The following is a 14,539-nucleotide window of genomic DNA, read 5'->3' as shown; positions in this document are numbered from 1 at the left end:
TATGAAGAAACGTGTTCTTTCCATCCAGTTAATATAGAGGCCAATCCAAATTTGCAACAGTAGAGTTCACCACACAAATTGAATAAAGCATAGCCACCGTGGAAAAAGTTTCAGAGTAGTCAACTCCAAAAGTTTGAGTATATCATTTCGCCACCAAATGGGGCTTTAAAAAATCCACAGTGCCATTAGATTTGTACTTTACGGTCTATACCCATCTACATCCTATTACATGTTTTCCTGCATGCAACTTAGCCAAAGTCCAAGTTAGAGATTTTGATGAAGCGCAGCCGTTTCTTCTTCCACAGCTCTTTTCCACCCATCAAAACATAGAGCCTCCTAAAATGACAAGGACAAGGACAACAAAAAATGCTGAAATGAAGGTGATAGACCATTCGTGGAACCAAAATTGGAAATAGGATGTAGAGTACAAGAACGTATACCCTTTAAACAGTAATAGGTTGATCAGCTTCATTTAACAAGTTTGGTGGAGGCCCGTTACTAGGCAGATCTTCAGACGGATTGGTAGACCTGGCAGATGGCGCATTACTAGGCGCTTTAGTACCTCTCTTGAAATGTCTGGAGTAGACCTGCAGCAGTGGAAGATTTGGATGTGACTCATGGCTTGCTTTCCAGGTAAATCTGTGTTTGTCACCACAGGAAGGGTGGTAGAGTTTTTGGAATATTGCTATGTGATGCGGACACAAGCGCATTCAAGGTGTACCAACGAAGAAAGCGCCAACCACAAGTGCCGTCCTTGTGGATAGGCGACTATTGAGGAGCTGAAGACCTTTCACATGTGATTGGACATATAGAAGACCCCACTTAGGGAAGACACATGTGAAGGAAGATTGGAGAAAGAAGACCGAGCGCCCAAACTTTCCCATACTTATGTTATTTGCGCGTTTTTGACTTAGTTAGGGGTCTTTTAGTAATTTTATGTCTTTATTTGCTTATCCTAGGGGTATTTTAGTAATTTTAGGTCTTTATTTGCTTATTTAAATGGGCTAAAGCCCTAAACTCAAATTTTAACTATTAATTAATGAAAAGCAAACCCTTTGGTTGCCTCCTTCTTCTCTTCTCTCTAATGGTGCTTCTTCTCTTCCCTTGATCTTCTTCTTCTAATTTCTTCTTGTGCCCCTCCAACTTCTTCAAGGTAATAATTTTCTTCCTTCTATTTTCTAGTTTTGGCTAATCCTTCTTCGATCAAAATCTTGAGAACCGATCGAAATCCTAAACCCCCAAATTCTCAAATCCCTAATCCGAGAAACTTCTTGGTTCTTCGGACTAGTGATCTTCGTTGATCGATTGGGTGTGACCATGAAAGATCGGGAGGTCTCATCCCTCGCTGGATCCAACCTAAGTAGTAATTGAATTCCATAATCCATGGTTGTAGTGATGGCCCGCTCCATTGCATGTTTCCTTTATGATTTTCTCAGTTATGATGATTACTGTTAGAATTTTAGATCATTTATTCCTTTTATTTCCGTTGTTTAATTGTGTCCATGAGCATGCATCATAATTAGGGTTGTCCTGCGTCAAATTTGGTATCAAAGCCTAGGCTTGCATGGTTTTTGTCTAGATCGAGTTATCAAATTAGGGTTTTGATTTTTAGGTTTAACTTAGGAAAGTTCCAGGTTTAGAAAGTTTTCAATTTTAGAAACTTTCCAATTTTAGAAAGTTCCTAATCTGGAAAATTTTCAGATTTGAGTTGTTTCCTGTTTCAACTTAGTTGTGTCAGTTCATAGTAGTTTTGCATTCATCGCATTCATCTTGAAAGTCATAACACCTAGTAGTCTAGTTAGGTAGAGTTTGGTTCAAGTCTTCATTGTATGCCCACGAGAAGAGGTAGAGGTTTCGGACTTCAACCTACAATGAATAACGAGCAGTTATCTGAGCAACTTGCTCAATTGATACAAAAGATAACCGCTCTAGAAGCGGGTTAAAGGCGTGAGTTTGCCTGCCTTGAGAACCAAATTACCACTGCTATGAATAAGGTGGAGCAACTAGAGACGTCCCAAAAGGAAAACACCGCTGTAGGGGAAGATGCGCACTCCCAAGTGGAAGGAATCATTGAAGAACGCGCTGCTACACGTGGTGGTAGTGAGGATAGAGATCGTGGTAACGGTCGTGGTGTGGTGCGAGAGGCACGAGCCACATGTGGTCATCAAGACCGCTATGATCCAGATGAGCGTGCGATGAAGAGTGTGAGAGTTGAGGCCCCGAGTTTTGATGGGTGCTTGGATCCCAAGGCGTTCCTTGATTAGGTTGCTGACATGGACCACTACTTTGAGTGGTATGGCATGTCGGAAAACCGTCAAATGCGGTTTGCTAAGATGAAGCTTGTGGGTCAAGCCAAGCTCTTCTGGACCAACACCGAGCGTAGGATAGAGAGAGTTGGTAGAGCCCCTATCACACATTGGTATGAGATGAAAGAAGTTGAAGGAGAAGTACCTTCCTCTCTCATACCATCAGAAGCTCCTTGACCAATGGCAATCCTTACGCCAAGGGTCAATGCCTGCCGCTGACTACATCGCTAAATTTGAAGAGTATGTGATGCCATGTGATATCCGAGAAGACCCTCTAGTAATGCTCTCGCGTTTCAAGACGGGCCTTTGTGCGGATCTTCAGCGCGAGCTTATTACTCGGCCCTTAACGGACTTAGATGAAGCATATCAAGTCGTGCAGGAGTTAGAGCAATATCTGAAGGCTCCTGTCGTTCGTCGTTTTGAGTCCCGAGACTCCAGTGCTAGATTTAGTTCCCAAGGAACTAGACCTAATATTGGTAGTCAACCTAGGGCACAGGCGACCATTCCGCCTAGGCCTAGGGATGACAAGGGTAAAGGGGTTCTTGGTGCCGGTCCTAGTAACATGAGCCAAGTGAGGTGCTATGAGTGTGGCAACCTTAGCCACATCTCTAATCAGTGTCCTATGAAGAGCCGTGGGAGAACCTTAGTTATACGCGAGTCCCACGATGGTGGAGATGACCAGGGTGATTATGAAGTTGAAGAGTATCACCCTGAAGGAGGACTTACTGATGAAGAAGAAATGGATGGAGAAGCAACGCTTGCAGTAGTCAGGCGTGTGTTAGCTCAGTCTAGAAGTAGTGCTGACTGGCGTCAAAGCACTATCTTCTACGCTATTGCCAAGTGTGGTGAAAAGAATTGTAAGGTGATAGTGGACAATGGAAGTTGTCAGAATGTGATTTCCACTAGCACCTTAGATCGCTTAAAACTGAAATCCACACCTCATCCAGACCCGTATAAAGTTTCTTGGGTTGACAAGACATCCCTACCTGTCACCCAGCAATGTATAGTCCCCATCGACTTTGGGTCATACAAAGAGTCCCTGTGGTGTGATGTTTTACCTATGGATGTGGGACATGTTATCCTAGGTAGACCGTGGCTATTCGATAATGATGTCACGATCTTTGGCCGTTCGAATGCGTGTACTTTTATGTATAATGGTAAAAAGATCAAACTTAACCCCATGCCACCTGAGAATACACTAGGGAAGAAGAATGATGAGAAGGCAAGTGAGCCTAGAGAAGTGGGGAAATCCAAACCTAAGTCTTTACATATAATCAACGCAAGAGAGTTTGAAAAAGAGGCCAAGGAGGATTCTATGGTGTATGCCCTTGTGGCTAGAGAAATTACACCCGAGGTTCCATCAGAGTTGCCCTGTGAGGTGACCTCAGTCCTGAAGGAATACAGTGATGTATTTTCTGAAGACTTACCGAATGAGTTGCCACCTATGAGGGACATACAGCATGTCATTGATCTTGTCCCAGGGTCTACTCTACCGAACCTTCCTCACTACAGGATGAACCCTGCAACGCATGTAGAGTTGAGGAAGCAAGTTAATGAGCTTCTGCACAAGGGTTTCATCCAAGAGAGTATGAGCCCGTGTGCCGTGCCTGCATTGTTGACGCCAAAGAGAGACGGCACGTGGCGCATGTGTGTGGACAGCCGTGCCATAAACAAAATTACTATCAAATATAGGTTCCCTATACCTAGACTTGATGATATGCTTGACATGATGGCCAGGTCCACTATATTCTCTAAGATAGACCTCAAGAGTGGATATCACCAAATCCGTATACGCCCAGGAGATGAGTGGAAGACGGCGTTTAAGACGAAAGATGGGCTGTATGAGTGGTTGGTCATGCCCTTCGGCTTGACTAACACACCTAGTACTTTCATGCGGGTGATGACACAAGCTTTGAGGCCGTTCATGGGAAAATTCCTAGTGGTGTACTTTGACGATATTCTTATTTATAGTACCACTAAGGAATCACACCTTGAACATTTAAAGGTCTGTAGTGTCCTTAGGAAGGAAAAGTTGTACGCTAATCTTAAGAAATGTGCATTCATGTCTAGCCAAGTTATGTTCTTAGGATTTATAGTGTCATCTAAAGGGATGCGCGCAGACCCTGAAAAAGTCAGGGCCATAGTTGAGTGGCCCGAACCAAGGAACATTCATTAGGTGCGAAGTTTTTACGGCCTAGCAACTTTTTATCATCGGTTCATTAGGGGTTTTAGCACGATCATGGTTCCCATTACCGAGTGCATGAAAAAGGGAGAGTTCGTGTGGTCTAAAGCCGCCGTCAAGGCTTTTAAAGAAATTAAGGGCAAGATGGTGGAAGCTTCTGTCATGCGTCTACCTGACTTTTCTAAAGTCTTTGTAGTAGCGTGCGATGCATCTGGTGTCGGTATAGGTGGAATGTTGAGTCAAGAAGGACACCCAGTGGCCTATTTCAGTGAGAAACTGAATGAGGCAAAACAAAAATACTCCACTTACGACAAAGAATTTTATGCGGTAGTGCAATCCCTGAGACATTGGCGACACTACCTCCTACCGCAAGAATTCGTTTTGTTTTCTGACCATGAGGCTTTGAGATATTTGCATTCTCAGAAGAAACTCAACCCAAGGCATGCCAAGTGGGTAGCGTTTCTTCAGGAATATTCGTTTGTTTTGAAACACAAGGCCGGGGTTGAAAACAAACTAGCGGATGCCCTTAGTAGGAGAGTGGCGTTGCTCAACTCCTTGAGTGTAGAGGTAGTCGGATTTGAGCAACTGAAAGATGAATACCCCATATGTCCTGATTTTGGGGGTACTTACGCGTCGCTCTCTAGTGACCAGCATATTATGGGTGAATATGTTCTTAAAGATGGCTTTCTTTTCAAGGGAGACAGACTTTGTATTTCCCGTATATCCCTTCGTGAATTCCTCATCTGGGAGCTTCATTCAAGAGGGATAGCTGGCCATTTTGGTCGTGATAAGACCATTGCCCTCATGGAAGATCGTTTCTATTGGCCAAGCCTCAAGCGAGACGTAGCCAAAGTTTTAGGGCAGTGTCGAACATGTTAGCTAGCAAAGCAAAGAAAGCAAAATACCAGGCTGTACACACCATTGCTAGTGCCACATGCTCCGTGGCAGGACATTAGTATGGACTCTGTGCTCGGGCTTCCCAAGACTATAAAAAAGCACGATTCCGTTTTTGTCGTTGTGGACCGTTTTTCTAAAATGGCGAATTTCCTCTCATGTTTGAAGACGTCAGATGCGTCTCATGTTGCTTGTCTCTTTTTTGATGGTGTGGTGCGTCTCCATGGGTTACCTAAAACCATAGTGTCTAATCGTGATGTTTGATTTACTAACTATTTTTGGAAGACACTGTGGCACATTATAGGAACTCGTTTGCAATTTTCTACTGCTTACCACCCACAAACAGATGGTCAAACTGAAGTGGTAAACCGTAGTCTTGGAAATCTTCTACGTTGTCTAGTGGGTGAACATGTTAAGACTTAGGACCTAATTTTACCAACTACTGAACTTGCTTATAATGGGTCAGTTAATAGATCTACAGGGTTGAGTCCTTTTGAAATTGTAAGTGGTTATAAACCTAGAATGCCCATAGATCTCTTACCTATGTCTGTTACCCAAAGGTCTTCTGAGTCAGCCGATGCATTCGCACGCCATATTCATGATTTGCATACACATATTAGACAGCGGTTAAATAAGAGCAATGATGATTATAAAGTTTCAGCTGATTCTCATCGTAAAGTGCAAGAATTTCAAGAAGGAGACTGTAATGGTGCGAATATGGCCAGAGCGATTCTCTCAAGGATCTGCAAAGAAATTACAAGCGCGTAGTGCTGGACCATTCAAGATATTACAAAAGGTTGGGTCCAACGCGTATCGGGTGACCTTCCACCTGAAATGAGCATTAATCCAACTTTTAATGTGGAAGATCTAGTCCGTGCCCATACTCCCATTGTTGATACATCGTCCCTTTCATGGCCTTTTTTTGAGTTTGCTACCCAACCCCTTCCACCCCCTCCTCCACCTATTACCCATAAAGAAGAAATTGAGGAAATCTTGAATGATGAGATAGTATCCACGAGAGATGGGGGTTTCCAAAGATATCTTGTCAAGTGGAAGAACAAACAATCATCTGAATCTACGTGGCTGTCGGGCGACGCATTGCAGGGTATTGATCCAGATTTACTCGAGCGCTGCAAAAGTTTCAACTCGACAGAGTCGAGTTTTTCTCACCCGAGGGGAATTGATGCAGACACAAGCGCATTTAAGGTGTACCAACGAAGAAAGCGCCAACCACAAGTGCCGTCCTTGTGGATAGGCGACTATTGAGGAGCTGAAGACCTTTCACATGTGATTGAACATATAGAAGACCCCACTTAGGGAAGACACATGTGAAGGAAGATTGGAGAAAGAAGACCGAGCGCCCAAACTTTCTCATACTTATGTTATTTGCCCGTTTTTGACTTAGTTAGGGGTCTTTTAGTAATTTTATGTCTTTATTTGCTTATCCTAGGGGTATTTTAGTAATTTTAGGTCTTTATTTGCTTATTTAAGTGGGCTAAAGCCCTAAACTCGAATTTTAACTATTGATTAATGAAAAGCAAACCCTTTGGTTGCTTCATTCCTCTCTTCTCTCTAATGGTGCTTCTTCTCTTCCCTTGATCTTCTTCTTCTAATTTCTTCTTGTGCCCCTCCAACTTCTTCAAGGTAATAATTTTCTTCCTTCTATTTTCTAGTTTTGGCTAATCCTTCTTCGATCAAAATCTTGAGAACCGATCGAAACCCTAAACCCCCAAATTCTCAAATCCCTAATCCGAGAAACTTCTTGGTTCTTCGGACTAGTGATCTTCGTTGATCGATTGGGTGTGACCATGAAAGATCGGGAGGTCTCATCCCTCGCCGGATCCAACCTAAGTAGTAATTGAATTCCATAATCCATGGTTGTGGTGATGGCCCGCTCCATTGCATGTTTCCTTTATGATTTTCTCAGTTATGATGATTACTGTTAGAATTTTAAATCATTTATTCTTTTTATTTCCGCTGTTTAATTGTGTCCATGAGCATGCATCATAATTAGGGTTGTCCTATGTCACTATGTCTTCCCATCATCTGAGAAATATATAGTTTCAAAAAAGGTTTATAGTATTTGTAGTCATGTTGAGTATTTGAGTACCTCATAAATACACCTTTCATAGCTTTGGGTTCAAACTTATCGGATTCATGATCAAATTAATATACAAAACATACGCATCCAAATATTTTAAGAGGAAGAGAAAAGGAAGGACATTGGGGATACAAGACAGACAAAGGAGTTTTACCTCCTAATACTGACGAGGGCATCCGATTTATAAGATAAAATGTAGTTAAAACGGCATCACTCAAACAACTCTTTGGAACCTTCATATCTAGTAATAATGCCCTAGCTACTTCAAGCAAATGACAGTCTTTACACTCAGCAACTCATTTTGTTAATGTGTGTGTGCATGTGACATTTGATGAACGATGCCATGAGATAAGAGATGGGAATGAAAAAGATTTGATTGTACTCCTTGGCATTATCTGATCTTAGAACACACGCTTTAGTATTAAATTGACTTTGTATTTGAGCATGAAATTCTTTAAAACTCATAAACACCTTAGAACGATCTTTCATCAAATATAACCATGTCATTCTAGAGCAATTATCTACAAAAATGACAAAATATTTAAAGTCAAATAAACTAGAAATATGAACGGGTCCGCAAACATCTGAATGTATCAACTAAAATGATTTATCGCTAACTTTATCTTCCCAGGAAAGAAAAGACACTCTATGATGCTTGCTTAAATCACAAGCTTCACATTCTAACTAAAAGACATAAGACAGACGGGTCAAGACTCTTCAAATTAACTAATGATGGGTTCCCAAGCCTGGAATGCCATTGATGTGGAGAGATGTTAGCTTGCAATGTAGCTCCAACTTTGGTTGCTTCACTCTTGAGATAGTAGAGTCCATTAGATTCATGTCCTCCACCAATCATCCTACCTGTCTTTAGGTCCCGAAACTCACAATAAGAGGGAAATTTTCACAGAGCAATTCAAAGATTTGGTTAGTTTACTTACAAATAATAGGCTCAATGGGAACTTTAGAATACATAAAACCAATGACAAGGAAAGATCTGATGTAGGATATACAACGCCCTCACTAGATACACTAGTTGAAGTACCATCGGCCAAGGTGACAAATGAAATGGATGAAGACTAAACTAACTTGGACCGCAAATTACGCTTACTGGCATATGATCAGAAGTGCCAGAATCAATAATCCATGGAGTATACTCAGAAAATGTTAGACAAGATGTACCTAACTAAGCAAGGGTAGCAGTGGAGGAAGATGCATAAGTGGAACGATTTTTCAGAAGCTTGGCATAATTTTCTTTGGACATAGTGACTATGTCACCCGAAGTTCTCAGCTCAGTAGCAATGGCAGGATTGGATAAATAACCTTCTGAACTATCTTCTAGAGAGTTGACTTGATTAGCCCAGGCAGGCTTCCCATGTAAATCACGACATGAATCAATATTATGATTGTTGTTGGGGCCACGATGTGTGCAATGACAATTACCGTGACCATGACCACTAATGCTACCATAACCACGGCCACCTCCAAATCTACTGCCTCGACTATGGCCACTTCGACTTCCCCATCACCTCCGCCCACTACAAAGATAAAAATTGAACGATCTGATGAAGTGGAACTCTAAACATTGAGTAGACATGTTAGTCGTCCTCTGAACTCTGACAAACGCTTCTATCACTGAGGGAAATTTACTCCCTCTAAGTATCTGGGACCTCCTAGGCTCAAACTTAGGTTAAAGACCAGAGAGAAATTTAGCAACACGAAATACCTCCCTTTGCCTAAGCATAACTTCAAAAATCTATTGATAATGGTTGATATACATTTAACTCTTCCCACATGCCGCGTAGGGCAGAATAATATTCTCTTACAGTTTTATCTCCTTGCTGGAATGCAAATATATTATGTAGGAGTTCATAAATACAAATTGAGTTTTTCTCACCAGAATACATCTCCTTCAAGGTCTCCCAAACATCTTTTACGGTCTTGAGGAAGATTACATTGGCACTGATAAGTAGTTCCATACTATTTCACAACAATGTCCTAATTTGGGCATCCTCTGCCATCCAATCATCGTAGTCCGTCGCAGTGATATTAGGTTTGGGGGATGTCAAATATTTAACTTTTCTCTTTCCAATTAGAAAAACTTCTCCAGATGTGGCCCGTTGTAGATAGTTTGTGCCATTCAATTTCATTGATGTTATTTGGAGAGGCACCAAATCCGATGAGGATAAAACATTGCTCTTGGGATCATTTTATGGAATCTATCTGAATAATAACAATAATTTTTCTTGAACACATCCTGCAACAAACTGATGTACTAAGTTAATACCTTATTCCGAACTTCAACTTGTGTCGATCAACGCAATAAAGAGGGGCTTTATGAACTTCTGAATTTTCACCCTTCAAATCTGATTTCATGCTTTGGAAAACTAAACATAGATTACATACTGGATGAACGATGGCCTACTTTGTCCCATCACGCAGGTGTAATGCATAAGTGGGCCTTAACACACTTTCGTTAAACACGATTTCACCATCCATCACATAGGGGTACGAGTACAACCACCGGAAGAGATTAAGTTAGATCAGCCCCAAACATGTTAGGGTTTCTCACTAGAGAGAATGAAAGGAAAATAAATAAATAAATAAAAATGAGGTAAGATAAAGAAAATAGATCAAGAAGCAAAAACGGATCAACGTGTCTCTGATACCATGTTGTTGATCTAGAAGAAAGAAAGAATGTAAGAAGGAGAAGAAAGAGAAAACGTGAGAGAGAGTGGAGAGCATCAGAAGCTCCACATGCCCACCCTCTTTTTGTTTTATTACTAGGGCTTTTATATGGGAGTTGAAATTACAAGAATACCCTTATAGAAAGAAACATAATGAAAGACACTACTAAAGACTCAAAAAACTCATGTACACTCAACCCAAATGCATAAAGATTGAACCCCAACAGGATGACCACACGTGTGGACACGTCACCTGTGTCCACACGTGTGATCATGTCACACGTGTGACCATTCTAACATAAATAATTAACTATAAACCAACATCAAATTAATAGCAACAAAGAGACAGAAGTGGGCCTACTAATTCATCTTCTGGATATCACTATGGCTCACAAATGAATGGTTAAAATTGGGTTAAAATTGGTTCACATCATACAAGCAAAACCTAGGTAAAAAACACGATAGCTAAGAGTTATCCTGATTCAAAATTTACAGTGGGCCATTCCCGACTGCCCCACCAGATCAATGGTTCCGATAACCAAGAATAATACTCCACAGGACTGACTTTAGGTGGTTCCGAGTACTACTACCTGATCATCAAAAAAGTTGTTTTTTACACTAACAAAAAAAAATCCCAAATTCAAAACAGAAAAGAGAAAAAGTCAGAACAAAAAAAAAATAAAAAATCAAAGGTCTTAGCAATCCATAGAAACAGGAAAGGCTCTCCAGAATATCCATCAAAAGAGCAAAATTTACAATACAGCCATCAAAGAACTGGATTTCGGAGCTTCGTATCAAAATCTGCAGATATGCGAATCTAATGAAAATTGAAAACAAAAAAAAAAAAAAAAGGGGGGGGGGGAGAGAGAGAGAGAGAGAGAGAGAGAGAGAGAGATTTGGATCGTGACATCTACCTTTTATGAAGGAAGAAGGAGAATTCAAGAAAAATCAATGGTATCTTTCACGATTTATTGGGTTCGTGTTTTCTTGCAAACACTTCAGAGAGAGAGAGAGAGAGAGAGAGCCTCGGTCCAAGGTGTCTTCTTTTTCTTCATTTTTTTTTTCTTTTCGGTTTGGGTCCTTATAACTGTTGGAAGATGATCCGCAACTCTCCTTGCTTTGAGATTTTTCAAAAATTAGAGCCGTTGCCTGAAATCCTTTTACCTGTAATCTGAAACATGACTTCTTCTCATGTTTCAGATTACAGCTAAAAGCTGTAAATGGATTACAACCTGTAATCTGTTTACAGGCAAATATACCCATCCAAAAGCCCCCTATAATCTGATTCCCACTAAATGACTTTACAGGCATCCAAACGACCCCTAAAGGAAAATGAAATAACAACCAATAGGTATGTGTCAAAGTTTTTTCTTTTTCTTTTGTTTTTTCCATGAATATGGAAGGACGTTGCAAACAATCCAAGAATGGTTCTCCTCTGATGATCTTCTTCTCCGTCAGCAACACTAGTCTCGCAGAACTTTGCTCATTTTGGTGCTTATTTCTGTGATTTTATGCATGGTTTGGGTTCCCTTCTCATGATCAGCATGTTACTATTGGAGTTACTTGATATACAGATATTGTGATATCCATGCACATGCAGACAACCACTCAATTCGTGGCATATGTGTAACTCAAAAAAAATAATAATAATAATAAATCCAATCATGGGCCCCATTGTAGAGGCAGCATCATCTAAACAGTGTGCTTAACTGATGATCTTCTCTGATTGGTATCCATCAAAGCAGTGGTTAAAATGAAAATAGTTGGTGGCCTGATTTCAACAGAACTGTCAACTAATATAAAGTTTCAATATAATCCAGTTAAATCGGATTATAGGGCTACACCCAATATAAAAATGCCACCTGGAACATTGATGGTTTGGATTCCACTACAAGTATGCCACATGTAAAAGCAGCTGTATGCATGCTGATAGATAGTCACACCCTGTTGTAGCATATAGATGTTTTATCCATTCCATTTCTGGTGTCCATAGATATGATACTTTGTCAAACTTTCTTGCCAGCTACATGTACAAACTTATCAAGAAACGTGTGCATGGCATGAATTTTAGTTCTAACCATCGCCCGATTCTGCGATTGAGGAAAGAAGAAGTTCAATGGCTTGGGCTATCTGCATACATTCGAGTGCTGAGGAAGAAACAGTCACGGTACGTGGAGTTGCTGGCACTTTTGAGGTCCAAGGTTGGGACATACAGGAGGATGGAGAGTAACTCCTCAGACTTGAAATATGCAGTTGATGATTCACATTCCTCCCTATTTTGGAAAATCAAGTACTAGGTTGGGGATTGAAAGGCAGTTGATTTGTCGGAATCTGTGTAGGAATTTCCTCGGTAACTAGCATTTTCCTTCTTGTATTGAGTTTTGGACTTTGGAGTGGCCCTTATCAGCAACCGAACACACATTGATGAAAAGGTGAAATTGGAAAGCCTTTTTACTAAAGTAAAAGGTGGTGGGATGAGTACAGAATATTTAAATTTGAAAATAACATTTTGGGCCCGTTTGCATGCCACCAATAAGATACCTTTTCTACTTACAGCAGTAGATAAGTGAACTTATTTCAGCTAAGTAAGTTTGGTTTATGATTAGTTATAAGTAACTTTTTTACTTAAAAGTACATAATCATTTCCGTTAAATTATTTTTTTTAGCTTTTCTACTTTTCGTAAGTTGCTGAAGAGAGGAATCAGGAGAGATGAAAGAGAAGAGAAGCTGATAAGTATGTTGTTTGCCGAACATACTTATCTTCTTAATAAGTAGAAACTAAGATAAGTTACTCGTGGAATAAGTAGCTTATCTTAAGCAACTTAATGATCCAAACGTCCCCTACATGTCTGCTATCTGTCATGATGTGGTCAGGTGATATAGTTTCCATGGATCCAAACAGATGGTGAGGATGCTTAAAACAGGAATTTCGGGTTATGTTGCATCCAAGAGGGGATTAGGTGTTACCCATACCATGGGGCCCACTTTGATGATGTGATATCTATCCACGCCATCCATCCATTTTTCCAGCCCATTTTAGGAAGTGGTGCCAAAAATTACGCAGATCCAAATCTCTGGTAGACCACACCACAGGAAACCTTGGTGATTGAATGTCCACTATTAAGAACTTCCCAGGGCCCACTTTAAGCATATAAGTAATGTTTATTTTCCATCTAACCTGTCAGTAAGGTCAACCAGACCTGGATGAAGGGAAAATGCAAAGATCAGCTTGATCTAAAACTTGTGTCATACAAAAAGTTTTCAATGGTCATTGACCACTATTTCCTGTGGTGTGGTCCATAAGAGATTTGGATCTGCTTAAGTTTTGGAATAAAGTCCTAACAGGAGCTAGAAAAAAAAAAAAAAAAAACAACAACAACAACAACAACAACGAATGGATGGGCGGGGGGGCGTAGATAAACAATACATTCATCCAGGTGGGCCCCACACGGTAAGAGTAACATCCACTAGGGTGTTGCCCTGGTAACACGTAACCTAATCCAGAGCATGGCCCACAATTTGGAAGATACAGATAGATGACAGGATGTTAGATAACCATGATGATGTCTTCAGGCCAAAAGATAGTGTGAATGTCCTCAGGTTGAAGGATTATAGGATCCACAACAATGCAGACACTAATGGATGGACCAAGTCTCCTAAATAGGAAAAGTTATGGACCACGAATAGATGGTGAAGAATATATTAAACATTAAATTCACAATTTAGGGCCCGTTTGGATGCCACCAAATAACTTTCTTTTTTTTTTTTTTTTTTTTCCTACTTACAATAGTAGAATTATAAGTACTTTTTTTATTATTATTTGAACTTACTTAGTCACTTCAGTTTAACATGTAGAAATCAATATAAGCTATTTAAAGCATAAGTAGCTTATCTTAACTAACTTACCATCCAAACGCTTTAGCTCTCCATGGTCAAGATCGCCCACAATGGATCCCATAATAAAATCTGTTCAGTCGGGGACTACGTAGTCTGATTGAGGTAAGACAAGATTCTACACGTGCATGGTTCAGTTCTCTACAGTTTCAATGGTATAGATCATCCGAGCGGGCCAGAAATGAGTAAGGTGGGGCCCATTTTCGAAATGGACAGCACCCCCTCCAGTTTTTATTTAAAAATAAATAAATAAATCACGCAGGCAACTTTTCGTCACTGCCACACCAACAATCAAATCACCCCTTTTAAAAAAATAAAAATAAAAAAATTCTTGACTTAGATTTGGATTTGTTAACAGATTAGACCTCTGGGTCCACCTTAATTAGGTAATTAAGCAGCCTTTCAAAACTTTTTTTTTTTTTTGGGGGGGACCTGCACGAGTTCTCATGTCATTATGGCTATTGAACGGGCCTATAGA

General features: G+C 40.4%; 1 protein-coding gene across 2 annotated transcripts in view; it reads left to right on the top strand.

The window, feature by feature from the left end:
- LOC131223933 (telomerase reverse transcriptase) overlaps positions 1-12,683 on the top strand; it is a 181,059-nt gene extending 168,376 nt beyond the window's left edge. For both annotated transcript variants that reach the window (XM_058219533.1, XM_058219534.1), the window contains one exon: positions 12,191-12,683. In XM_058219533.1, the coding sequence (XP_058075516.1) occupies positions 12,191-12,464 (274 nt within the window). In that variant the 3' untranslated portion in view covers positions 12,465-12,683. The remainder of the gene's footprint in view (positions 1-12,190) is intronic.
- The last annotated feature ends 1,856 nt before the right edge of the window (positions 12,684-14,539 follow it).

Source organism: Magnolia sinica, chromosome 13 (genome assembly GCF_029962835.1).
Source record: "Magnolia sinica isolate HGM2019 chromosome 13, MsV1, whole genome shotgun sequence".
Lineage (NCBI taxonomy): Eukaryota > Viridiplantae > Streptophyta > Magnoliopsida > Magnoliales > Magnoliaceae > Magnolia > Magnolia sinica.
This window is presented reverse-complemented; position numbering and strand designations above follow the sequence as displayed.